The following is a 24,313-nucleotide window of genomic DNA, read 5'->3' on the forward strand; positions in this document are numbered from 1 at the left end:
AGAATATACAGAAAGCCTTCAGAACGATCGCAACTGCAGCGGCTGATGCCATGGTCGCCATGTTCTAACGGGTACTGGGTCGGATAGTAGTATTATATATGCAAGAAATAGTAGCGAACCTATTGAGACTCACGTGATCACACTAGGCGAGCCAAAGTGTGCACAGAACGACCATCAAGGCAGGCAGATAATGCACGCCGGTCTTCACACCAGCAGAGGTAGCTTCTGTCGCACTTGAGCTCGCGGCGGCAGCAGTAGCGGAGTCAGCCTTGTCGGTTCCAGTAGCAGTGGTAGTTGTCGTAGATGCCTTTGCGCTGGAGTTCCCACGCACCGCAAACCCGACGCGGTCTTGGTCGAAGTCAAACACCGTATACACGTTCTTGAGGAAGACATCGCCCACAAGCCATTCGTTGTCACCGAACATCTGGTGGCCGATGATCGTCGAAACACAACCCGACCCGTACTTCGAACCGACATAATCCTTGGGAGAAATTGTATAACTCTTGCCCGAAAAAGTAAGTTCAACTTTGGCAGTGGAATTGCAGGGAATAACGAAGTTTTCGTCCCCCGAGGCACTGGAGCCTGGAATCAACTTATGCAATGCGGCTGCATCCTTCGGTGGGATCAGAGCGTAGGATGTGCCGGTGTCGATGATGGCCGTTTTGTTGACGAAGTTGCAGGCATTGCCATCCACGCTGGCATCGTCCAGAGGGATGGTCCATCGATTGTTACCGCTGAGAGCGTCGGTGTACGAAATGTTCCCGGTAAATTTAGTCTTGTCGACGCCACCAAACGTCACAGCACCATCCTTCCCTCCGTCGGCAGCGCGAGAGAGACTGAAGCTGACAATGTTTGACTTGAGGGATTTCTGCTCTATGACGGCTTCCATGAACGAGGGACCGTACGATCCCTCCTCAGCGCGGCCAAGGCCGATAATTCCATCCATGGGGTAATTCTGAAACTGGTCCGACGCATTGGAAGCCAGTCCGAACAACATGCGCACATCCATACCAGCAATCGAGAAAGTATCATTTCCGAGGACGCCACTAACCTGCCCGGTTCCATAACCCACGCCCCATTCCTTGTTGGTTAGTAGGAGACTTGTCGAAGCGTGTTCACCAAATGTGTTGTGCAATTTGCAGGAATTTGTTGTGCAGTCCGACCCGAAGAGCCATGTATTGACACCACCGGAGTCCAGCATCATCCACATCTTCTGACCTTGAGAGCCAACTTTGACCGCTGCAAAGTAGGTATAGTCATTTCCGCCTTGGTTGAGCGCGGCCGTATTGGGTGATGTCGGATCATCTGATAACATAATCTTGAAATTGTTGTCACGGCGAAAGGCGGCCCTTTTGATGTCCAGGGTTAAAATATCATCCCCGGTGGCTGATTCCGGTTCATCCTTCACATCCTCTGACGGCAACTCATATGGGAAAAAACGACGCAGTAGCTTATCACTAGCGGCATCGGTAACAGGATCACCAAGCTCTATGTGGTAGGGCACAAATGCCGTGACACTAGCGTAAAGAGATGATGTAGCGAGAAGACATCGTAAGAAACGCATGACTTTATGTCAATTCTTCTAAAAAGAGAGGAAAGCGAACGGGCGCATTCGTGGGAAGAGACCGACAAGCGGCAGTCAGGTTGAAAGAAGATGTCTGGGCTAGTATTCGATAAGGAACGAAAGATGATAATCAAGTCTTATGCAATACAAACTCGGAGAACGCTGTTTCTATGAGCAATTAATTGAATAAGACCCGACCAGACCAGCGGTTATAAATAGAACCCGAACAGAAGACAAACCGCGGAGGGAGAAGAATGCTTCGTGAAAAAACTGTAAGTAAGAAAGAACAAAGCCACATGCAAAGGAAGGAAGAGAGAAAAGACAAGCAATGCAGCCAACAGACCTGAAGTGAATGGTATTATGCAGCGATAGCCATGAGGGGAAGGACGTATAAAGAGCCGGATGCTACAGGCATGGATAGGAGTCCCAAAGTTGTATTACACAGAGGAGGACCCATCCTCCATCATTCAGGAGCAAATAGTAGTCGGGGGGCTTCAACGGCCAAGCTCTTGGGTCTTCATGAGTGGCTCTGGTCGGAAACCGGCGCTGCTCTAGGCCCCGATCTACAGCTGGACCGAACTTCTTCCATGGCTACCAAGTGGAGCTGAGTGAGGGGAGACATTGAGACAAAAAAGAAATATTCCCAGTTGATCCCCTGAATTGGAACCTTGATTTTTCGGGTCATTGCATCATTGGATCCCCAAGGTGATCAGCGGTGGTGCGAATGAAAAGCGAAGACAAAGAATATGGGGAATGGATGGATGCAACTTCCACACATACATTAGTCTGCTCACATTCCCTCTTGGGTGGGTAGATTGTGTTTGAACATGTCGAACTATTTGTACGAACCACATCAGGGGCAACCTCTTTTTTTTCCCAGTGAGCCTCGGAAGTGTTTCAAATCTCCTCTTGGCATGACAGCTACCGATCCACTCGCTCAAGGCAACTCTTGAACTGGGTTAACGTGTAAATAGGAGAATTCTGATGGTTTTCCTTCCCCCCTTTGAGAGGAGTCGAAAAAAAAGAAAAAAAAACAACCGGTTGATCTGTCTCTTTGTGTGCAGGCGTTGATCGATCCGATTCACTGCGATAATTGAAACGACGGGGATGTTTGGTCGCAACCAAAGTTCTAGACTGCAAGCTGACGCACTCTCGGGCGCCCCACTGCCCTCTTTTTTTCGCCACGATTTCAATGTGACTGTGTAAGGGTTATACACGGCATTAAGAGGCGTTTGTTATACGTACACGAGTGGCTGCGGTTCTTTTGTGGCTGCTAACGTAATGTCAGGCACTGGCTGAGTGTCTCCACGATGGGCCCATCGCTGGAACCTCTGTCCAACTTACTGCTCCAAATGTGGTATCGGGGCGGGTGGGATGCCATCTCCGTACCCCAGTCATGATAATTAATTGTGACATCGTAGTCGTCAAGCCGGCTTCAGGATATCTTCTGTGATAGAGTACGGGCCGTGCTCTCATCCTCCTGGGTGGAACACAAACACATTTCGAGAAGAAGACAAAGAATGCCGATCATGCAAACACATCCGAATAGGTCCGTTCTTGCATGGCAAACCTTGAAATTGGTATTCTCAGGCCAAGACGACCTGATCAGTAGTCGTGCATACGAAGTAAGTGAGCAGTTGTTTTCAGCAGGCCCCTTGCCGATTTCATAAGCTGTTTCAGTCACTTTTCAGGCGCTCGCCGAGTAGCCCGTGCATCCCGTACAGAATCCTCAGAGATGCCTGTCTTGCTCTCCCAGCGGAGTATCCTGGTTTCCCAGGTTGGCTCCTACTCATACCACGTGATATCACACGTACGGAATAGCATCGGTAGACTTTGGATCTTGTAACTCCACTCTCTATTTTTATATTATCACGAAGCCCAGAAGGAATGTTTTGATACCATTCTATTAAAATAGATTCTCGGCAGATCTAGGTGAGACCAGGTGAGACACTCTAAATAAAGGAAAAACACTAGTTGGTGGCTATTATACACAAAGTTGTTCTAGTGTAGGATTTATACTTTCTCGCACGTATCAATCCTATGCAAATTTGGGTTATGTTAGGCATTTGGATTCTGAACTAGTGCTGATTTTATTCTTTCAGACGCAGGGTCCTTACTGGGAAGTAGCGGGAAAAGATTTGCGAAAGGGACTGATTTGCCCCCCTTGCTGCGAATAAAAGTGAGTGGAGAAAGCACCAAGACAAATTAAAATTCAACGTCTCAAGATATCAGAGTATGGTTATTCACCATCTATAAGACTGTAGGCGTTCAAAATCTCAAGTCCCATCCGATAACAGGCCCCAACCGTGGCAGAGCAGCAGCAACACTTTGAACATCCTTGTCGCCTCTGCCACTAAGATTCAGGACAATGTCCGTTTCCCCTTTCTTCATCGTTTTGGCTAGTTCCATGGCGCCAAATACGGCATGCGAGGACTCCAAAGCCGGGATAATACCTTCATGCTCTGCCAATGCCCGGAAGCCGACTAGAGCTTGGGCGTCTGTGGCAGCAATAAACCGAGCCCGCCCGCTGTCTTTCCAAGAGCTCAACTCTGGTCCCACGGCTGGATAGTCCATACCAGCAGAGATAGAGTGCGTTCCAGAAACCTGACCATGTTCATCCTGCAAAAGATAGGTGTAGACTCCATGAAGCACACCCTTACTGCCCGCAGAAAGCGTTGCTGAATGATGAGACGTATCGAGACCATCTCCACCAGCTTCCACGCCTAAAAGCTGGACGCCTGACTCATGTAAAAAGGGATAGAACATGCCAGATGCATTGCTGCCACCTCCAACGCATGCAACAACAGCATTGGGAAGCTTGCCAACGGATTCTTTCATTTGTTGTTTGGTCTCTTCGCCAATCACAGATTGAAAGGTGCGTACAATTGTTGGGAAAGGATGTGGTCCAACAACAGAACCAAGGATATAATGTGTATCCTCGAGGTTAGTAACCCATGCCCGTAGAGCTTCATTAACGGCATCACGTAGAGTACAGCTTCCCGTTTTACTGGTAACAGCCACTACCTCGGCACCAAGAAGCTTCATACGGAACACATTCAAGGCTTGCCGACGGACATCCTCAGCACCCATATAAACGGTGCACTTCATTCCAAACTTCGCACACACAGTTGCAGTTGCGACTCCATGTTGGCCAGCACCAGTTTCAGCAATAATGCGAGTTTTATTCAGCCGTCGAGCCAGAAGGATCTGACCCAAGGCATTATTGATCTTGTGGCTTCCAGTATGGTTGAGATCTTCTCGTTTAATCCAGATATTCGCACCGCCGACATGTTCAGTAAGCCGTTTTGCAAAACAGAGAGGGCTGGGTCTACCGATATAAGGGTAGTAGGAACGGTATTCTTCCCAAAAACTAGGATCCTGTCGTACTTCCTCGAAGCCTCTCTCTAGCTCGGCGAGACAACCCATCAGGGCTTCAGGAACGTATTGACCGCCGAACCCACCAAAGCGCGACGATTGTGCAGCGGAGTGAATTGTGTCGAGTGGATCGATCAGTGACAGGCTGTTGGGAGTAACATTTTCGGCGAGGATGGCTTTTGGCTGCGGAACAGGCGAAAGTGGCTGGGTCAGCATCTCCTGTGAATCTCTTCCATGATTTCGCCCGGTGATACTCGATAGATACTGTTCGACATGCTTAGCTGCTTGGCCAGTAGGTGCCTCGCGTAATGTGGTGATTATTTGACTGCCAATCACACAACCTTCGGCGATGTTATGTACAGACAAGAAATGTTCGCGCGTACTGATACCAAAGCCAATCACGGATGGTACATCTCCAGACCAAGTATGGACCCGGCTTAGAAGTTCAGGAAGGTTCAAGTTTAGTTTCTTAGTTGCACCAGTCACGCCCATTCTTGATACAACATAGATGAACGAATCGGCTATACTGCACAGGAGTTTCATGCGAGAATCGGAGGTGGAGGGAGCAATGAGGGGAACGTAAGAAAGCCTGCAGGTGATGTTTCAGCACAATCATTGCTCCATGCAAGATTATAGTAATAGGCTCATACTAACCCATTGCTCGCGCAGAGTCTTCTGAATCGAATGGCTTCCTCAAGAGGAAGATCCACGATTACAAACCCGTTGACACCCGCCTCTTTGCAGTCTTCCAGCATGCGTTCCTCACCGTAACGCAGTATCGGGTTATAATAACCCATTAGCAGAACGGGAATCTGGAGCCCTCGATGCCTTGCTTCGCGCACTATATTCAACACAGACGAAATTGTCACGCCATTGGTTAGAGCTTTCGCATTGGCTTCCTGGATGATTGGACCATCTGCAATTGGGTCGGTGAATGGGACACCCAGTTCGATCATATCTAGCAATTTCCCACAGACTTAGATACTATATATTGACAGACCGAGGGCGATAACCAATACATACCGGCACCACCATTCGCCAGGCCAAGGAGAATATCTACTGTCTCTTCGACAATGGGATATCCTGCGGTAACATAGGCCCCCAAAACAGCGCGATTCTGCTGCTTCGCATATGAAAATACTTGCTTAATCTGCTCCATTGTGAAAGAGGGGAGCACGATGTGAGATTTCAGGATATGAACAACGAAGTGAAGGGAGGAAGATGAGACGGCGCGGATGAAAAGAGGATAGCCGAGGGGAACAAGACATCACCGAGCTGAAGAAAGAAAGCGCTCTAGAATAAGAATGTCTGGCTAACTCCATGACTCACCTCGCTGGATTTTTTTTGTGCGCTGATATCTAAATGGTGACCAGATAAACCTGGTGGGTTCCTTGAGATCATTCGTTGCATCGAGTATTGTTTCTCCCCGCTGACAAAGCGGACACGATTTAACAAGATGAATCATCAATAAAAAAAGCCCTAGCAGCCAGACAAAATAACAGCAGAGCTTTACTTGCAGAGTTTTAAGATGGCTTCTTTCCAGTATCATTCTCTACCAGGCTTTGGGGAGTATTGCCGTGAGAACCTCGGATTCAGTGGGTCTTGTGCCATAAAGGACTGGTTGGTCATTACCGGCCAAAGTAAGTCCTGCACATCAGGATAATTTATTTATAATTGATTTCATGCTATAGACCTACTGTACAGCTTTGCCAGGCAAGAAAGCAAATTTAGAGCCTGGTCCTTTGACTACCCTATTTTCTATTGCATTATATACCGGATCTAAGCAAAGTAAACTGAAATACCATCCTCACAGGATTTCCATCCAAGATAGCTCTTCTTTACCACTACCAGTCTAGATTATCCGACTTTATCTCTGGCCTACCAGGGGACTCTGTCGCCGAGATAGTTAACAAATTTACCAGATGTAGTTGACTTTTGTGCCTCGTTGATCTTGAAAGAAGTCAGCCCTGCCATTCAAAAACGACGAAGACGAATTCTTTATACACACCTGCTTGATAATTCCTTGGACGCTCTCTTGAACGGTCAATGGAGCCTTTTCTAATCCAATGGATTGCGCACTACGACTACCCATGTCTGTTTGGACAAGTCTGATCAAAGTTAGCATGCAAGAAACTATCCTGAAGTCACTAGAAAAGAAGAATGATCGTAGGATTAGAACCTACCCAGGGTCGACTGATAACGCGATCAGATGCTTGTGCTCTGCATCAATTTTCCTGACCAGGTAATTGCCAGCCACCTTGGACATTCCATAGGCCGTCGCCAGGGACGGAAGGCGCTCCATCTCACCGAAGCTGGCCATTAAAGTAGAGGTATAGACAAACTTGGGCTGACTGGCATTCTGCAACAATGGTGCTGTGGCCCTGAACAGCCTCAGTGGTCCGAGGGCATTCACGTCAAAGTGAGAAAGCACGTCCGCATCAGTCATGTCCACCACAGGGCCCCAGTGGTTGCAAATTCCTGCATTGGAAAGGACAATGTCGATATGTTCAATGTGATGCTGCGTTTGTATTTCGGAGATTGCCTCGGTGGCGCTCGATGGGATGTCGAGGCTGAGCGAGACGAGAATCAACTGGGAGCCAGGGCCTTTTTGCAAAGCACGTAGTTCTTCTGTGTTCTCAGCTGAGACATCTCGGATGGCTGCAATGACAGTGGTGTCCTCCCTCGCAAGGTAGTGCGCTGCCAGACCTTTCCCAATGCCTGTATGGTGCCGTTAACTCCGGTACACGATATCTAAAATGCGTTGTTGACTCACCTCGATTCGCTCCGGTAATAAAAATAACCTGGCCCATCTTGAGATTCGCCGAAGTTAAGTAATATGAGACTTGGATAGTTTAGTCAGGGAGAGGCAGTGTTCAACCAGTTATCCACAGGTCATCAGTCATAACCTGGAACCGAGACAGGATTATATATTATGACCAAGCACTTCGGACTAAAGGTGGGGGCCGTCTGTCACGGCGGATTAAATCCAGCTTCCGGTCAATCCAGAAACCCGACCAAGTTTCCATCACCAAGACTATATATCAGCCAATCGAATTCTAGTTATTAGGTTCCACTATAGTTTCTACAATGGGGCGCGTCTATCCCTCCTTCACCGATGATTTGACTGTTACTTTATACCTTCATTCGACATATCCATTTTCAACCTCATAGTCAGCGCCGCATCCACTGCTACCGCCCTCAACTGAAGTCTTCCTCGATTTCGCCCCTAGACAGCTTTCCGAACCTCTCCCGCCAAAAGCTCCATCTCTCATAAAACCCACCCCTTCCTTTCCGCAGTGAGCGCCCTCTGCCTGAAACACCAATACCAGAGTCCTTGTCGTACTTGTCGTCCCAGTAGTGCATCTGTACAGCTAGAGTCTCTATCCACACCGCTGCAGCAGGAAGAGATATCTCTAAAGGATTTGCTAGTAGTTCTTTCTTCGGTAGCACATACAGCGTCTCGGAACAGAGGACGAGAACATCGACGAGCTTATCATGGTATTCGGGGAATTTGCATGCGCAGAACAGTGGCGGGCTCCATAAGTTGCCAATGTCTCCTCTGATAACATGGTGATAGCGTAAGAGAGGCCACTTGCTCGGCGGCTGTATGTATATTTATATTGTTGGCGAATAGGTAGAAAAACGACAGATCGGTAAGGGGTGTATTCGTCTTCTTCTGAGAGTTGGAGCATTTCTGAAAGGGTATGTTTTCAGTTGACCATTCATGATGTTTGGTCAATGTGGCATATTGTTGGCTGTCAGGAGTAAGTTCGTGATAGTAGGATGAGCAGCCTGATATCATGGTCTCCTTTCTAATTGCGTTATCCTCCAGTCATAGTAATCGATACACAGTAACCACAGGCCACGTTCCACATCAACATGACTTCACCTCAACTGAACCAATGAGGAGCTGAGTACGACCTGGACTTGCAACGCATCGCGAAAATCCACTTTTCCTCCAAAGCCAATGAGGAGGGATTCCTTAGATCTCGTCCCAAAGGAGAGGACGCGTTTTTCTTCCGTCATCGTTGTTGAAGGGATGCCTGGATACTGGTCATGGTTGGCCTTAGGCGAAGATGTACAACGTCAGATAGCGCGTAATAAGATATCACGTCATGCGTGTGACACGACAGGGCATTAATAGTGAGAATATAATGTTCTGGCTTGTTTTAGGATGATATATCAGTAATCCTTCCCTTTGCGTATCCATCAACGGTACCAATGAATAGGAGCCTGAGGCCCACTTCCGAGTCTGCAAAGCTTGATAGCATAAACGCTCGTCTAGGAGACATTCACTGTCTTTGCGCTTGCGTTAAATGCCCACAACTTGTAAAGGATCAGGACACGATACAGTCAGTATTAGGATGTGCAGGGTCAAGCAATACTTGGTGGAAGCTGTACCATCGATATTTTGTGAGTGCTCAAGTAACCCAGACATAAGGATCACTTCTGTAATTGTCGAACTCGGCAGTACCAAGCATTTTTCAAGCATAAAAATATAGACATTCAAACACTAAAACCATGTATGTTTATATGTTTGTTTGTAACGTTCTCTTGCCGTTTCAAGCCCGAACTGGCGCCGCTTTTTGCTCAGTGGGCGGCCTGGATCGTGGGATGAGTATAAAAGTGCGTGTCCTGAGTGATTCCGGTATGCTCCGGGAGCGATCCAAAGAGAAACTGAGCGCTTGCCTGAGCTTACAAAGCACTGGTCATGTGACCAAAATAGAGTCCCCATACCTCACCTTAGCCCCGCCCGTTATTTTCCCGGCCCTCTACAATCATCACCCATGGCCCCCATTGTATGGATTTTTTTTTTGTATAGCCCCAAAATAAAGATGTCTATACCCTTGAGCACCAACGGCATTACTCCAGTGTTTTATTAAACAAGTTTGGCTTACGTCTATAGAACGCTCTACCACCACTTGAAGACCCACACTAGGACGGTGACTTAATTCACCGCCCAAGAGTAGGTTCACCGCTTAGGATTGAATTCACCGCCCAGCTAATCTACCATTAAAGTTGGAACGAAGTCAAGTAAAACAAAGACTTACGTACAAGAAATTGTCTTTGGACGATCTGCATTACACAATACAGTTATAGTGTGTTGTTGAAGAATTGGCCCATCCTTGGTGATTAGGTGTAGCTTGGCTGACTGATCATTGCGTTGAACAAACTAGAACGTTTCTGTAACGGAACTCACACAGATAAGGGAACTGATGAGGCTGTTCGGTTTTAATGAGCCTGGTGCTAAGTACATCCCCTGAAAGGAAATGAGCCATTTCGGATTATATTTCCACCTGGGCCGGGCGTGGCTAATTTGACCTTACCGTAGCCCGTGGTAAATACTCCTTCCTCCACTTTGGCGTAGTGAAGCAATCTTAGCGCCTTCTTATTCAGGTATTAAGGTTCGACCTAGAATTGCCTATATAGTGGGTTTCCTCCAGTCATACGGCTGCCGTAGTGGTGGGTCATGAAGCGTGAGTCTGGACCAGTCGTGTCTCTCTCCGTCTGCTGATTTGTGAGGCGTAATTTTCGAAATCCCTTGTTGTAATGAGTGGAATCCTACTATTTTCGACCACTTTACTCCGGAGAAGTAGTTGATAGGGTGATAAGGTGGGGGACCCATCACGGACCTTTCCGCCCGATTGTATCATCATATAGAGTAGTTAAATGGTTATACGAGGTAGATAAGGGGGGATATTGCAGATCAATTAGGTACAGTTTATGAAACTCAGTTATATAGCCTGGTTCTCAGAGTGGTCGATAACATTTCGTTATGACTCACCTTGTTGCTATACATGATTATTTGTCAGACTTGCCAGATTCCATTTTGTATACCAGAGGACTCCTCTATATGTGGTGTGTATCTGACGCCTTTCAAGGTACCTTGTTCTGGCCACCCTGCCAATCTGCCGAAGGCACTGGCAGTTAGATCTGCGTGGGGGCCAAAGGCTCCCCCCCACCCTACCCACTCCCAGCTCGTACTAAAGTGGATATAATAGGATCCTGGACCACCCTTCCAGGCCTAATCTTTAAGCGAACTGCTCCACAGGGATCACGATCTTTTCACACCCCATCTCAGTAATAGTCTTATGTGTGCAACTGTGCGCACTATTCGGCAATTACTGACCACTAAAATCTGCGCTGCATTGAACCGAGCCGTGTCCTTTCCGCTAACATGTGTTACACTAGCATACAACCGCGCTGAAGAAGTGGCCAGAGGGAGTCCGATGCTCGGAGAGGGCCGTTAGATGCTCGAATGAGCGGGCCCAGAACCGCCTGCAAGTGTCTTGCAGGAATAGTTTCTGCAGAAATAGTGTCTGCGAACCTTGTCGACCATGTCTGCAGTCTCGATGCAACATCCCGCTAGGTGGCCGTGAAGAAGACGGGAAGATGCTAGGCCGGATTTGATCAACAGAACCCCGTCAGACAATGCTACAAGCCTTCCTATTTATTCTCCCTTCGCTGCGTGGGGACCACCCACCCCCGCAATATGTCCACGGGCTTCGCCTCCAATGTTTCACACGTTCAATCTGGCCATGCCAGCGCGGCATGGTCCTGATCAACGCGCTTCAAGCTCGGCATTGACATCCAAACAACGACAGAAAGTATCGCGGGCATGCGATCGATGCCGTACCTTCCGCACCAAGTGCGGGGAGAAGCCGTGCCCACGCTGTGTGCTTGATAAAGTCAGATGTACGTGGACCTCCAGTCCAGCCGCCAGGCAAAAGTCTAAGACCCTCGTCTCAACCGGGTAAGAAGATCTGGCAGTCGGAGTGGGATAATTACTGATTATTACTTACCGTTGAAGAAGAGAGCACCACCCCGAGCCCCGTCCCAGGGACAGTGTTCGACTCGATGCGTCTCCGGAAATCTCCCTGGCGCCGGTCACCGTCGGCCGACCGCAAATGCCCTCAGCCCCTGCCGGTAGTGCCACTGAGATTATTCCTAATCATGGCCGCGTGAAGCTGGACGAGCACATGGAGCCGCTCAACCGCCCGGCGTATGTCTTCGTCAAAATCGATGCCTTCTTTGCCGATTCTAGGACCACGTCGCGCACCTCCACGCACGGAGCAATGGCGGATCTGAAAACTGCATATCCGGGTCCGTTTCCTGATCTGCCGAATATTGCAGCGTTGGCGGACAGGCAACCTCCCTGCAATGAGCACTTGACGGAGGATCAACAAATGTATTTTCTGAGAATGTTTTGGGAAGCATATCATCCGCTCTTGCAAGTTTCTGATGAAGCGGAATTCCAATCGCTGTTGGATTTGGATCGGCGACAAGATTCCGAGGTTGGGAGATTGACCAAGGCATTGGTAAATTGTATGACGGCTTTAGGAATCCAATACAGCCATGGGGCCGGCCTAACTTCCCGCATCCTGACTTTGCGCCGTTGTGCGGTCAATATCTCGTCAGTAGGGTATGGATATTTCCGTCGCTGCCGCGATTATATCGCCCTTCTGACCGAGCCCACACTCCTATCGATGCAATGCTACGCTCTGATGTCTTTGTATCTCATGAATGCAAGCAATTTCAGGGAGGCCTATAGCCTGCTTGGTTCCGCCATCCGTGACAGCCATAGTGTTAATCTCCACGAGGAGCCCAGTGAGCGTCTCCAGCCAAAAGAAAGAATAGCTCAGAAACGGATTTGGTGGTTACTCTTCATGCTCGATATACAATGTTCCCAGCAGCTTGGGAAGCCAGTCGCTGTACAGACTACTACGATAACGTGTGCGTTGCCGTCAGCTGATGAACAAACGACGAGGGCGTGTTGGAAGAACCTGCACATCTCGACCTATTTCGTTCATGCGGTGAAACTCGCGGTGTCTCTTGCCGAGATCCAACGACTGATTTTCACGTCGAAACTATACGAGGATGCCAGCAACGTCACAGCGCTAGAACGGCGAGCGAACCTACTAGCCACATCGCTTGTTTGTTTAGAGAAATGGAGCAATGAACTACCGGATGACCTCCTTAGCCCCAGGAAGAACACGGGCCACACGGAATCTATGTCCACGGCAGAGAGTCCGATAGTGTTAGAGCTCGGAGCACCCAGCTGGCTCCACCACCAACGGGTTTTACTTGAAGTATACTATCATAATGCGTATATTATGCTTCAGCGGCCATTCATCTGTTTCCCACAGCCTTCCAATTCCTCTCCTGTCCACCAGCCACAAACAGACCACCATGCTCGCTGCTCGCTGCAGCACGCCATAACCATGACAATTATCGTCCATGGTCTCTGCTCTTCTTCCGACGTTTTTTTCGGCTCGCCCGCAATCCTGCACCCGCTGTGGAACGCCACGGTGACCATTCTTGGATACGTTGTAGCGAACCCATTCTCTCCTCGATCACGGAGGGCAATTCAGTGGATCTTCAAAGCCTTAGCTGTATTTGAGGCCTTCGCAGCAACCGAACCTTTCGCTGCTCGAGCTGAAAATCTCACACGAGCACTTGTCGCGAAACTGAATGACATATTGACCAACCTGGATGAAAATTCGGAGCAGACGAACAACTGCGGCAGAATCACCCTAGGATTGACACTGCAGCAATCACCCGATACTATAAGCTCAACTACGCCATCATCCGCGAACCCGGTTGACGCACCGGCGGGGTCCCTCGCGGGAGGAGGGCTGGAGCACACTTTTGATAATACATTTTTCACGGACGACAGCCTTTGCTCGTCGATTGGAGCAGTTGAAATTAACACATGGGCAGCCTATCAAGATCATCTTGACCTATGGAGCAGCAGCCACTCAGATGGAGCGCTTGACGCAATAGATGCACTGGGAATAGGCAACACTCCTTGAGAAAAGGGATACACGATCGGCTTCTACGTCCTTTGAAAGAGAGAAGGATAGATAGATATAGATCGATAGAACTTCAATTATAGTCCGATGCAGTAATTCCCGGTCTTTCCGGCCGTACGAAAACCCGTGGCCTAAACTAGATACAGACTCCGACTAGACATTCAGGTTAGCAAGGATCTCAGGGGCTTCCACGAGGTTGCATCTCCAGGGCCGCCGTTCCGTATAGCCACACGTGGCAAAATCTCCGATTCTGATTCACGTCAAGTCAGTCAGATAACGCATCATCTTCCTCTGGCGAACCGGGAGCCAAAGCTAAAGTTTTGTTTATCTTGCTCCTTAATTTGACGATACGTATACTGATAGGATATACAGATTCTTGTACTCCTTCCTGACTGGGTTTAACTAACCCTGCCCTCCCGCGCTAATCCTGAAACGGTCCCTATACGAATGATCTACGGAAGACCCGAGGCCGGAAGCCGCCACTAAGCATGGCTTCTAGTCTGTTCCGTTCCAGAAGGAGTCGTTCCGGAATCCTTCACACCCATTTAGGGAGTGATTTTCTTCATGTTCTTGGAGTATGTTTTGTATGGCATCTTCGAAACCTTGAGGAACGATGCTTCTATCCGCGCCGCCGAATTGGTGGGAATTTCCGATATACACGTATAGAAACGCCTCATGATGATCTTGTTTAGCGTCAGCGGGTAGCGTGCAGTCGGCCAAGTGCCGGTGCTCTGTGTCGGGACGTCAATTTGACAGTTCCCTATGCCTTAACTCAATAGTCACATCTGGTTAGCTGTAGTAATCACGCATCCAGAGGAGGACAACGGGAGGTAGATATACAAATGTCATCCGCGTTTGGCACCATCATCTCCCTCATTGCTTCCCAGGACAATCGATCCCCACGCGGCTTTCAACACTCCGTATCAAGATGCATCAAATTCCTGTTTTCGCCGGCTTGGGTTCTGATGCGCTTTTCTCGGAACGAACTCTGGGAACTGCAGCTGAGGATGCTAGAACATCAGAGGGCCAGATCATCTTACGAGCCTGCCATGACATCTTTGTGAAAGAGATCACCTCCGTCATTCACAGCCAGCGTCTACCCTCAGACATCAAGCTGGAAGACTTCGTGGAGCCGGAAAGCCTCATACGACCCCAGGCGTGTTATCAACGGAATAGCATCATTCAACATGTATCTCTGTACACGATTCAGCTTCTTAGATATTTACGATACTCGACGGAGAAGCCTGGTGTCATCCTTGGTGTGGCTGGATTCTGTGCCGGATTACTGCCTGGTGCGGCGCTGGCCACGTCCAGGAATACCATCGAACTGCTATCTCGGGGCCAAGATTTCTTCTACGTAGCTCTGCATGTAGGCATCCGGATCGAAAGCTACAAGCAGGTTATGATGGGCAAAGAAACCTGTCCACCACATCTGCCCTGTAGTTTGGTCGTCGACGGGATTACGGCCCAGCACGCCCGAGAACTGCTTGAAGAACACAACAGACGAGTATGACTTGTCCATGATCTGAGAGACCCAAGTGCTGATTTGACAATTCTAGTCTCCTGCTTCTTACATTTACTTGAGTGCTATCAACTCCGATACTTGTGTTACCCTGAGCGGTAGAGGTGATCATCTTCAGCAATTCAGCCAAAGCAGTGTGCCCTCCCAATGCAAGATACGGCCAACGAATATTTTTTCCTTGTATCATGACCGTCACCAGCTCGAGGGAGTCCGAAGGGATATACTTCAAGACCTCCGAAACAATATACTCTTGTTCTCAACACCCTTACATCTTATTGCCCCGCTGTTTTCTAATATTGATGGGAAGCCAATTGATTCGGGCCAGCTGGCAACGTTGGAAGAACTCTGCGAGAAGCTCCTTGAGATGATGATCTTAGAGCCGGTGAACTGGGTAGCGGTAGAGGATAACGTACTTGCCGCTATCAAGCAGCCAGCCACCGCTGTGGATGCTTCTTTTGAAATTTTGAATTTCGGTCCTGGTTACGGCATATCAGGAGCCAGATATACCCTCCCAGATAACGTGAACATTGTAGCTGCGTCAATCGTCGAACCACGCCCCTCGCTACAAGACACTACTGGGATGCTGTCATCTAATGATATTGCTATTGTGGGTATGGGTGTGGACCTTCCAGGAGCTTCCAATACCGATGCCCTTTGGCAAAACTTGGCCGAAGGCGTCAATTCTTGCGTCGAGGTGAAGCCCAACGATCTCAAACATCTCCCCCAACTGCTTCCCAACTGACTCGGATTCTGTAGATTCCGTCTTCAAGGTTCCATGTTGAAGACTTTTATCAGAAGAAAGATGGCCGTACTCTAAGAACAAAGTACGGCAACTTCCTAGAAAACCCATTCATGTTCGACAACGAAATGTTTGGTATCTCCCGTCGAGAAGCCCTTTCAATGGATCCACAACAACGAGTCATGCTCCAAACTGCCTATCGAGCACTGGAAGATGCGGGATATGTCCCTGATTCAACCCCGTCATTCTCCAGGAGGACGTTCGGTTGTTTTATCGGAAACGCTACATTGGACTATACCGACAATCTTAGAGACCACATTGATGTCTACTACAGCCCAGGTAAATCCTGTCATGCTTGACTCTTATCGATACCGTGGCAATGCTAATCGCTTCACCTTAAGGAACGTTACGCGCTTTTCAGAGTGGACGGATAAGTTACGTCTTTAAATGGAGTGGGCCATCTATCACTTTGGATACAGCATGTTCGTCATCGATGGTCGCCATTCATCAAGCAGCACGAGCTCTGCAGGCTGGAGACTGTCGGTCGGCATTGGTTGGGGGTGTAAATGTCATCAGTAGTCCTGACGTGAGTAAATCTTTCCACTTTCCTCAGTTTTCATTAGAAAAACGAAAAAAAAAAAAAAAAAAGCAGTCCATGATGCTCTCCAAGCCAATGGAGCCACTTTTCTGAAATCATTATGAACTGACAGCGTCTTAGATGTATCTTGGTCTTGATCGAGCGCATTTCCTAAGTCCTACTGGCCAGTGCAAGCCATTTGATGATTCGGCAGATGGCTACTGCCGGTCTGAAGGCTGTGCAGCATTCGTGATCAAGAAGCTGAACGATGCGATATTGGAAGGTGATCGAATACTCGGGGTTATTCGAGGCATTGAGATTAATCAAAGCGGCAATGCGCATTCCATAACGCATCCTCATTCACCAACGCAGGAATACTTATTTCAAACGTTACTAAAGAAATCCCAGGTTCATCCTCATCAGGTGCGTAATCCCAAGCGGGTAACTTTTACCAGCCGTAGGAATTTCCCTTCTCCGCCAGGCATCCTCCGCTCGATTGCTACCACCAGGTGCTAGCGCATTTACTAACATGTTCACAGATTACTGTGGTGGAAACACATGGCACAGGCACACAAGCCGGGGACCCAAATGAGCTTCTTAGCATTCGCGGAGCATTCTGCAACGGTCGAGATCCAGGGAATCTTCTCCATTTTACTTCTATCAAAGCAAACATCGGCCACTGCGAGGCCGCTTCCGGCGGTGCAGCATTGGCAAAATTACTTCTGATGATGAGACATGGCAAAATACCCCCACAGATATCCCTTAAGACACTTAACCCTAAGATCAAAGACCTTGGCACAGACGGATCCGCTATTGATCGTGACGGTGCTACTTGGCCTCGATCTTCGAGACACCCGCGGCTTGCTCTACTTAACAACTTTGGTGCAGCGGGTTCTAACGGTGCCTTGATACTGCAAGAATACTCTAGCCTCAAAGCTACCCCTCAAAATGAGGAGCAGTGCGAGGCTCACAGCTATATGCTTGGGTTCTCGGCTAGAAGCCACACAAGCCTCCTTGCCTATAAAGATGCGTTGATCTCTTATCTGGAGGCTCCTTCGTTACCGAGTTCTCTTCGTGATGCTGCTTATACTAGCACGGCTCGCCGCCAGATCTATGACTATCGTATTTCTGTTACCGGTTCCACCATACAGGAAATTGTCGACAACTTGAGAAACGCAGATATTTACAACATTCGCGAGTCGGCAAATCCACAGCCACGTGCGGTGTTTGCATTCTCTGGTCAAGGATCACAGGTGAAGCTCTCCATTACAGTACATCTGGATTTACGGAACTAACAAACATTGTAGTACCTAGGAATGGGCCGTGAGCTTTTAACCTCTCAACCCGAATTTAAGAAAGTGGTCCTGGACTGCGACCGATGGTTATTGAGCAATGGATATCCGGGATGTCTCAATGTAATCGCATGCAAAGACGACCAAGAACGGCAATCTCACTCATCTTCGCTACTACAACAATCTCTTCAAACAGCAGTCTTTGTCTTGGAGGTAGCACTAGCACGCCTTCTTATCTCTCTGGGTATTATGCCAACTATTGTGCTGGGTCACAGGTATGCTCATACACCAGATTCCTCTTCTACGGTTCTATAGCTAATTTGGTTACTAGCCTGGGAGAGTACGCTGCCCTAGTTATTGCTGGTGTGATTGATTTGCAAAGTAGTCTGAAACTGGTAGCACATCGAGCAAAGCTTATGATGGAGCTGTGTGAACTTGAAAAAACGTCAATGCTTGCGGTTAACCTCAGTGCAGAGACCGTGAGACGGCACATTGGCAACAGCCCAGAATTTCACGATTTAGCTATATCTTGTGATAACAGTGAGTCTGATTGCGTTGTTGGGGGCCCAATCAGTCAGCTCCAATCTCTGAAAGCAAAACTCGGTACGATGAAGACGCGGTCGAAAATCCTCGACGTTCCAATGGCTTATCATACACACGCATTGGACCCTATATTGGTTCAATTAACGGAAGTCGCTAAGACACTCGAAATCTCATGTCCGAGAATCCCTGTTCTATCCAACGTGTTTGGCCGCGTTATTCAACCTGGTGAAAGAGCTTTCACCTTTGAGTATTTTGCCATGCATTGTCGCCAGACCGTTGCTTTCAACGCAGGCATTCGTGAGCTCTCTAGTAGTGGAATGGGGGCTGAAATCTCCCGATGGATAGAAATAGGGCCTCATCCATCTGTGCTACCAATGGTCAGCACTAGATTGGATAGAGACACTACACATCTTCTACCTTCATTACGAAAAGGAACTCCGGCATCTGCGACAATTGCTAGACTACTATGCCATTTTTACCAAACCACTACCGTGCTGAATTGGCGAAAAGCTTTCGATGAGCGAGCAACCTTAACCACCCTTCCGGTCATGCCGTTCTCAGAGCAGGAATTTGGTATTTACTATCCACGTGAGAGTACTCAGAGAGCCTCGGGCAAGTGTGATCAAAATACTGATTCTCAAACTGGGTACACCTTCCTGTCCAAGATTGTTCAACGTCCATCGGAGACGAATAGGGAGGCCATCTTTGAGACGCCAATTGCGGTCTTCAAGGAATATATTCTGGGTCACCGTGTCTGTGAACAGGCTCTATGTCCTGCATCGGTCTACCACGAGATTGTTCTAGCTGCTTCCAAGTGGATACAGCGGGATCCAGGTGAAGAAGCCACCAGGGCACTTTCGAATGTGCTATATCCGGCACCTTTGCTATATTCAGAAGAATCTTCTGCAATTGTTAGGGTTTATATAAAGCCTGGCGGTGACCACAAGACAAACTATTCGTTCACTGTGGCCTCATACAACGCAGGTTCCGATCCGCAGCAACAGGTGATTCATTGTCAGGGGCAGCTGAAGACACGACCTGCTGCTCATGCCCAAAAGTATGCAAAGCTAGTGCCGCTCATGGAACGGCAAAAGGAACGGTTTTTGCGCGTTGACCAATCGAGCACACAGGTGTTTCTCCGAAAAGCCCTGTATGAAAAGGTTTTTACCCGGGTCGTCACATATTCCGAATTGTATCAGATGGTTCAGTCGGTGCGCATCGACCAAGATGAAGCGCTCGCAGTGTGTCGTTTCCCCAATTCACAAGGAGAGCCTTCAAGGGCGAACACGGTCATGATGGATGTCCTCCTTCATGTTGCTGGTTTCGTCGCCAATCTCAATATTGAGAATGATGAAGTCTGCATCTGCAAGGAGGTCAAATCTGCTACCATGACTCGAAATATCCCCTTCTCAGACACGACGTTCGAAGTCTATTGCAGCAATCTCGAAATCGCAGCTACCAACGTGATCATAGCAGATGCATATGCGGTCGATTCACGAGGCGTCATTGCTGTCTTCAAGGGGATGGCCTTCCAGCGAGTGAAACTAACGAGAATGGCTCAAGCCCTCCGGTTGGCAGCTGCGAGATCTGGTCATTCACATCAATCTGTCCCAATAGAGAGAGCCAAACTAGTAGCTCCAAAACCGTCAGCTCCTAACTCAAAGCCTCCTGATATGCCCGTTGACAAGCAGCCAGCTATCAGAGAGATCATTGCGAGAACTTGCAATCTAGAGGCATCAAACTTAGTTGCGGACACCAGCCTTCACGCCATCGGTTTTGACTCGCTCATGATGATTGAACTTTCGTCCAACCTGTCTTCTAAGCTTCATACCTCAATCGATATATCAGCTCTGGAGGAGTGTAAGACCGTTGAAGACATTGAGCAACTGTGCAGCGATGAGGGCCAATCAGGACCCACCCCTATCTCGGAAGCAGAGACTGTGGACTCTGTCACGATGCCAACAACACCGGCAACGCCTGCAGATAAGCTACTCATTGCGTCTATAATTGCCGAAACATGTGGTGCCCATATTACCTCCGTCAAGTCAGATGTCGAGCTCGAGGCTCTTGGGATTGATTCACTGATGATGATTGAGCTGGAAGCCCGTCTGCAAAGTCCATCGAACTCCAAGAAACTTTCATCTTTGGAACTATCCGAATGCAGAACAGTGAGAGATATTGAGAGATTAGTAGGTCCATATATAGTGAACTAGGCAATAGCAGCTATTTAGAGGCGTACAGTCCGCCCCTGACATGTTCCAGGCAAATATAGATGACGCAAAACCAGCCCAAGTTGAAGTTGAGATTTCTTCTCCTTTATCCCCCCGAATCCTTGGTGAAATAACACAATCTCCAGTACTGGAAGCCGAAAAGAAAGAAGTGCCCGCGTCCATGAAGTTGAGGATTGCGGCGATTCTCAAGTTACAAGAGCAACCCGAAATTGTGCATCTCGCCGAGGACAAGGCCCCCCAAAATGCCCCTCTGTTCCTAATCCACGACGGCAGCGGCATCTGTGTTCAATATCACCGACTAAGACCCTTCAATCGCACGGTTTATGCGATCCACGACCCCAAATTTCTGGACCCCGATTCCTGGTCAGGAATTCCTGCTATGGCTCAGTCTTATGCACGGCTTATTGCAAGGACAACGTCCGGTCCTTACATCCTCGGTGGCTGGTCGTTTGGCGGTGTTGTTGCATTCGAGGCTGCTCGAGTGCTAATGGCAGGAGGCTACCCGGTCACCGGTGTAGTTCTCATCGATTCACCGCCGCCACTAAATCACAAGCCGCTCTCTGCGAACATCATCAATGCCGTTACAAAAGGTGATAGAAATAGAGGAGGCCTGGTCGGCGAGACTATTCGCAACCTTGTCAGGGAAAGCTTCAAAGCCTGCGCGGGTATGCTTGGGGCTTTCCAACCCGAGGCTGTGACAAGGACCAGTCGATCGATTCCACGGACTTTCTTGCTCCGATCAAGGGATGGCTTTCATCTAAACACGAGAAATGATAGTCGGGGGTTGGAGAACGATTGGTTGCAGGATCGCTCCGACCCCAGGACTTCTATTGAGGGATGGGAGATGCTTACAAAGGCAAAGATGCCTTATCTGGATATCCCAGGTGACCATTTCCAGGTCTTCGACGTTGCGAATGTAAGTCGGTGGTTACTTCTAAATATCTGGAGACAAGGGAACATGCTAATTTTCACACCATGGAACAGGTACAAGCCGTATCAAAAGCTATCGCTCACGCATGCAGTGAATTAACAAACATCTCTTCAAGTTGAAAGAAACCCATGAGGCTATATCCATTGGAGGGCAAGATGACTACGAGCTGTCAATAGCGGATTTTGAGTCGGGGAACGTTTCGCATACATACTTTTACTGCATAGAATGTGCTTAGGTTTCTTAGCATTTCTAGATCATGTATAGCTTTTACGACATTAAGAAGCTTTATTTTCAATAGAATTTTGTACAACTGCTTTATCTCGTGGTAATTTAAATTATACCATGATAAATTTAGGAAGTTATGGTGAATCTGTCGCTCTCAAGACTTAGAAATATTTCCCAACCATGTCCTGGTTGTAGTATTGTAGTAGATTGGAGTATTTGAGTAAGAGACTCACCGTATCAGTAGCTCTTCTCGTATATATCCTGATGTCTATTCGACCTGGCAACTTACAGAGGACACGAGGTTTCTAGGACATTCTATTCATGAGGAGCTCTGAGGTGATATATTCTCTCTATCAAGTTCTTAATGTGCCAGGGATCCCTCAGAGCCCACATACGACAACTCCCAGATTGTAACCTGGTGCATAGGGGACCACTTTCTTGATCTTCAGTCCCACGGCTCCTACAAGCTTCGCCCATTGTTCCTCCGATCGCTCCATGGAGCTATGAAACGTCATCATGGTCAGATCATGTTGTGTGGACGCCTCATCCACGCGCTGAGAGGGTAAGACCATTTCATCAAGCAAAATCAGAGAATCTTCCCCCAGAGCCGGGACTAGATTACTCAGAATCTTGATGCTATTCTCGTCTGTATGGTCATGCAATATCATTCGCAAATAGTAGTACTTGGCACCTGTCTTCCAATCAGTCCCAGACCAATCATGATAACAACACCTTTTTCGTTGTTTCTTACCTATGACAGGCTGTGGCTCGAAGAAGTTATGCGCCATTCGCTCGACATTCTCCGGAACCACCGATTTTGCGTCCTCGATCGGCTCCGGCAAGTCCTGCAAAACCACCCGACCAGGGAGATTTGGAAATCGCTCTAGGAAGGAGACGGTTTGATATCCGGCGCCGCCACCGACATCCACGAATAGGGGCTTATCGGATGGCCAGCCCTTACTTTCCTCGTCAAACGGGTAAAGGTCGAAGCATTTGGGTTGGGATCCGCGTTGTGCTTTCATGAAGTGATTGAAGTGAGCACTCCTCACGGGATCGCCATGAACGAAGGCGAATGTGTGCAAGTCCGTTTTGTGAGCCCTTTGGAAAATGCCGTCGGTGAAACTGGTAGGGTTCTGGTAGCCTGTTTCCGCAAGGTAACGAGGCATTTCTTGATAGGTTGGGTTACACATGTCGAAGTAGACGTACAATCCGGCCTGAATCTCGGGTCTGGCGAGATTGGATGTATATCGCGTCGAAGTAAAGGTGTCTCGGCCTGCTTCTTTAAGCACCCCTAGCGACGCTAGATAGCGTAGAACACGACCTGTCTTCCTAGTTAGAATTTCTGGGGCGCATTGAGCACTGTGGACTGAACTGGAGTTTCGGTACTTGCCGAGAAGCAACGGGTCTGCAGAGTGCTTGGCTGCTAGGTGATTGACAGTCGAGGGCTCTGCATTGTCAAGGATATCATTAAAAAGGTTCAAGTCAAGAGCCGTGCGGATTGCAGCAAAGTGAAGATTCTAAGCGACATTTTTTTTTTTAGCTTTTGAGGACAATAACTAGCAGGGTTAGGGGAAGCAAGACTCGAAAGTCTGGCAAGAGAAAGTTGAGGTACTTCTGCAAGTGCGATAGTTCAGGATAATTCATACCATGTGTATCACTCTCTGCATAGCATCCTCGGGGGTCTCGATGCTGTATTGTAAGTCTCGCAAGGTGTCTAGGAGCTTTTTGCGCTCCACATAATTGGCTGAAGCAGCCTCCTGCTGTATCTTCGCGATCAGGCTTTCCATGGTGTACAGCTTTCCCAAAACTTGGTTAGGTAGAGAAATGTAAGGAGTCTTCTCTCTTAATAGTATATTATGATAGACATATTTTGTAATTGCCTGTACAATTAGCGGGCTGGCAAGCATTCTCGGAGAACATGCAGATCTGTCTGTATGTGACCAATCGGAACCTCATTACATTCGAAGAGATGTAATCCAAAGGCATGGGAAGGCGAATGCATAATTCGAAGCAGTTTGCTGTGCCTTTACGAAGCTGTGAGTGGTCGTAGGAGATACTGTACATCATCGCTTTGCCTTCCCAAATGCGAAGGAAGAACAAGCAAGCTGATATTCCAGAATGGGATACTCCGGAAGGGGGATATTCCAGATGGGGATATTCCAGATGGAGATATTCCAAAAGGAGGTATTCCAAAAGGAGGTATTCCAAAAGAAGATTATTCCAAAAGGGGAAATGGAGCGACAACGGTACGGGCCGGATGATCCCTTCCATATCAGATTGGGTGTCTGTGCTGTATCAAGATGAAAGTAACTAATTAACTATAATCGAGTAGTAAGATGCTGGGTTTCTCTGTATTTTTTGTCGTTCTAAAGGCCTTTGATGCTCGGTTTGTTATCAGAATCTTTTCTTGGCAGTCTAGTTCGCAAAAGTTTATGATTTTTTTTTTGAAAGAATATGAAGTAAGGAAATGTCGACCTTGAGGATTTGATTTTAGAAATAAA

General features: G+C 48.2%; 7 protein-coding genes across 7 annotated transcripts; 2 read left to right on the plus strand and 5 right to left on the minus strand.

Moving 5' to 3' along the window:
- Nucleotides 1-142: 142 nt before the first annotated feature.
- F9C07_2230880 (aspartic-type endopeptidase ctsD) lies at nucleotides 143-1,564 on the minus strand (the record flags this gene model as incomplete). Its single annotated transcript, XM_041285339.1, has 1 exon — nucleotides 143-1,564. One exon carries the CDS (start codon nucleotides 1,562-1,564, stop codon nucleotides 143-145), a length of 1,422 nt encoding a protein of 473 aa, XP_041144620.1.
- Nucleotides 1,565-3,832: 2,268 nt separating this feature from the next.
- Nucleotides 3,833-6,098, minus strand: F9C07_5015 (putative trytophan synthase alpha subunit; the record flags this gene model as incomplete). Its single annotated transcript, XM_041290920.1, has 3 exons — nucleotides 3,833-5,528; nucleotides 5,594-5,897; nucleotides 5,963-6,098. The coding sequence occupies 3 exons, from the start codon at nucleotides 6,096-6,098 to the stop codon at nucleotides 3,833-3,835; spliced, it is 2,136 nt and encodes a 711-aa protein (XP_041144621.1).
- A 604-nt stretch (nucleotides 6,099-6,702) lies between these two features.
- F9C07_5016 (putative short chain-type dehydrogenase) lies at nucleotides 6,703-7,805 on the minus strand. The gene is made up of 4 exons (XM_041290921.2): nucleotides 7,713-7,805; nucleotides 7,123-7,657; nucleotides 6,948-7,047; nucleotides 6,703-6,889 (listed from the first exon to the last, which is right to left on the minus strand). Exons 1-4 carry the CDS (start codon nucleotides 7,747-7,749, stop codon nucleotides 6,818-6,820), a joined length of 744 nt encoding a protein of 247 aa, XP_041144622.1. The 5' UTR covers nucleotides 7,750-7,805; the 3' UTR covers nucleotides 6,703-6,817.
- A 332-nt stretch (nucleotides 7,806-8,137) lies between these two features.
- Nucleotides 8,138-8,965, minus strand: F9C07_2104861 (uncharacterized protein; the record flags this gene model as incomplete). Its single annotated transcript, XM_071508983.1, has 2 exons — nucleotides 8,138-8,542; nucleotides 8,861-8,965. 2 exons carry the CDS (start codon nucleotides 8,963-8,965, stop codon nucleotides 8,138-8,140), a joined length of 510 nt encoding a protein of 169 aa, XP_071365037.1.
- A 641-nt stretch (nucleotides 8,966-9,606) lies between these two features.
- On the plus strand, nucleotides 9,607-21,983 carry F9C07_2282012 (uncharacterized protein). Its single transcript, XM_071510534.1, has 11 exons — nucleotides 9,607-11,693; nucleotides 11,751-14,070; nucleotides 14,125-15,259; nucleotides 15,312-15,968; nucleotides 16,031-16,352; nucleotides 16,415-16,599; nucleotides 16,732-17,013; nucleotides 17,130-17,843; nucleotides 17,898-18,157; nucleotides 18,214-21,572; nucleotides 21,641-21,983. The coding sequence occupies exons 3-10, from the start codon at nucleotides 14,681-14,683 to the stop codon at nucleotides 20,636-20,638; spliced, it is 5,424 nt and encodes a 1,807-aa protein (XP_071365038.1). The 5' UTR covers nucleotides 9,607-11,693; nucleotides 11,751-14,070; nucleotides 14,125-14,680; the 3' UTR covers nucleotides 20,639-21,572; nucleotides 21,641-21,983.
- On the plus strand, nucleotides 11,455-13,752 carry F9C07_5017 (fungal-specific transcription factor domain-containing protein; the record flags this gene model as incomplete). The annotated part of the gene is made up of 2 exons (XM_041285337.1): nucleotides 11,455-11,693; nucleotides 11,751-13,752. The coding sequence occupies 2 exons, from the start codon at nucleotides 11,455-11,457 to the stop codon at nucleotides 13,750-13,752; spliced, it is 2,241 nt and encodes a 746-aa protein (XP_041144623.1).
- On the minus strand, nucleotides 21,978-24,036 carry F9C07_2282013 (putative O-methyltransferase). Its single transcript, XM_041290922.2, has 3 exons — nucleotides 23,459-24,036; nucleotides 22,564-23,329; nucleotides 21,978-22,503 (listed from the first exon to the last, which is right to left on the minus strand). Exons 1-3 carry the CDS (start codon nucleotides 23,717-23,719, stop codon nucleotides 22,193-22,195), a joined length of 1,338 nt encoding a protein of 445 aa, XP_041144625.2. The 5' UTR covers nucleotides 23,720-24,036; the 3' UTR covers nucleotides 21,978-22,192.
- Nucleotides 24,037-24,313: the final 277 nt, after the last annotated feature.

The sequence above is a fragment of the Aspergillus flavus genome, chromosome 3, assembly GCF_009017415.1.
Source record: "Aspergillus flavus chromosome 3, complete sequence".
Classification (NCBI taxonomy): domain Eukaryota; kingdom Fungi; phylum Ascomycota; class Eurotiomycetes; order Eurotiales; family Aspergillaceae; genus Aspergillus; species Aspergillus flavus.